At 39.4% G+C, this 803-nt stretch overlaps 1 protein-coding gene across 1 annotated transcript; it reads left to right on the plus strand.

The window, feature by feature from the left end:
• Positions 1-54: 54 nt before the first annotated feature.
• Positions 55-570, plus strand: PHALS_04036 (hypothetical protein PPTG_03276; the record flags this gene model as incomplete). Its single annotated transcript, XM_024718296.1, has 1 exon — positions 55-570. One exon carries the CDS (start codon positions 55-57, stop codon positions 568-570), a length of 516 nt encoding a protein of 171 aa, XP_024583709.1.
• Between the last annotated feature and the right edge of the window lie 233 nt (positions 571-803).

The following is an 803-nucleotide window of genomic DNA, read 5'->3' on the forward strand; positions in this document are numbered from 1 at the left end:
TGACGCGTCAAGATGCAGCTCCTACCGGGATTTGAACCCGGATCGCTGGATTCAATGTACTATGGATTCTCATTACCTCGCGCTCATGAGGAACTTCATCTTGTGTGGGGTGATAAGGATTTATTTCGATTCGCGTGGCTTAAGTCCAAAAGTACTTTTCACATGACAGAGCGACCACCTGGTGCAGCTGGAACGAAACATCCTGACTATGATCTTTTTTGTGGGGTGACAATGGTACAACATGATCCAAGTGGTCACGTGATATTCATGCATCGAAATACTGAGAAACTTACGTACTCGAACAATCGAATATTATGGACTCATATTCAAGAATTTAAAAGTACATCAAAATTAAAAGATTACTATGTGCGTGGTGCAAATGGTGGCAAAGTCTTTCCTCAATTCAAAAGATGTTTTGGGAAGGACGTGCACTATGCCAAGCTTTTTACGCTTAAGCCAATGAGTGCGTATCCGTTTGAAAAGCTTGAAGATGATCTTTTGCGATATGCTGCTTCTGGGGCTGATGTTTTACGTCTTGCAGGGTATAAAGATGTGGACGAGAAGGAGTAGAGTGATATAAATTGATGGTTTTATCACATGTGTTTGAAACAAAGCACGATATGTAAGGCCAGATAAAGATTAGCGATGTCCAATATTGACATAATGGACTATTATTGCAATATTCTTCTTTTTAAAATTTATATTATAATGTGATATTTCATCTATCTGGCGTGACTGACAATCATCCAGAGTGCTAACCATTACACCATAAGAGCGTGATTCACATTACATCTATATACCCT

This window comes from Plasmopara halstedii (genome assembly GCF_900000015.1).
Source record: "Plasmopara halstedii genome assembly, contig: Scaffold_2524, whole genome shotgun sequence".
NCBI classification, from domain to species: domain Eukaryota; phylum Oomycota; class Peronosporomycetes; order Peronosporales; family Peronosporaceae; genus Plasmopara; species Plasmopara halstedii.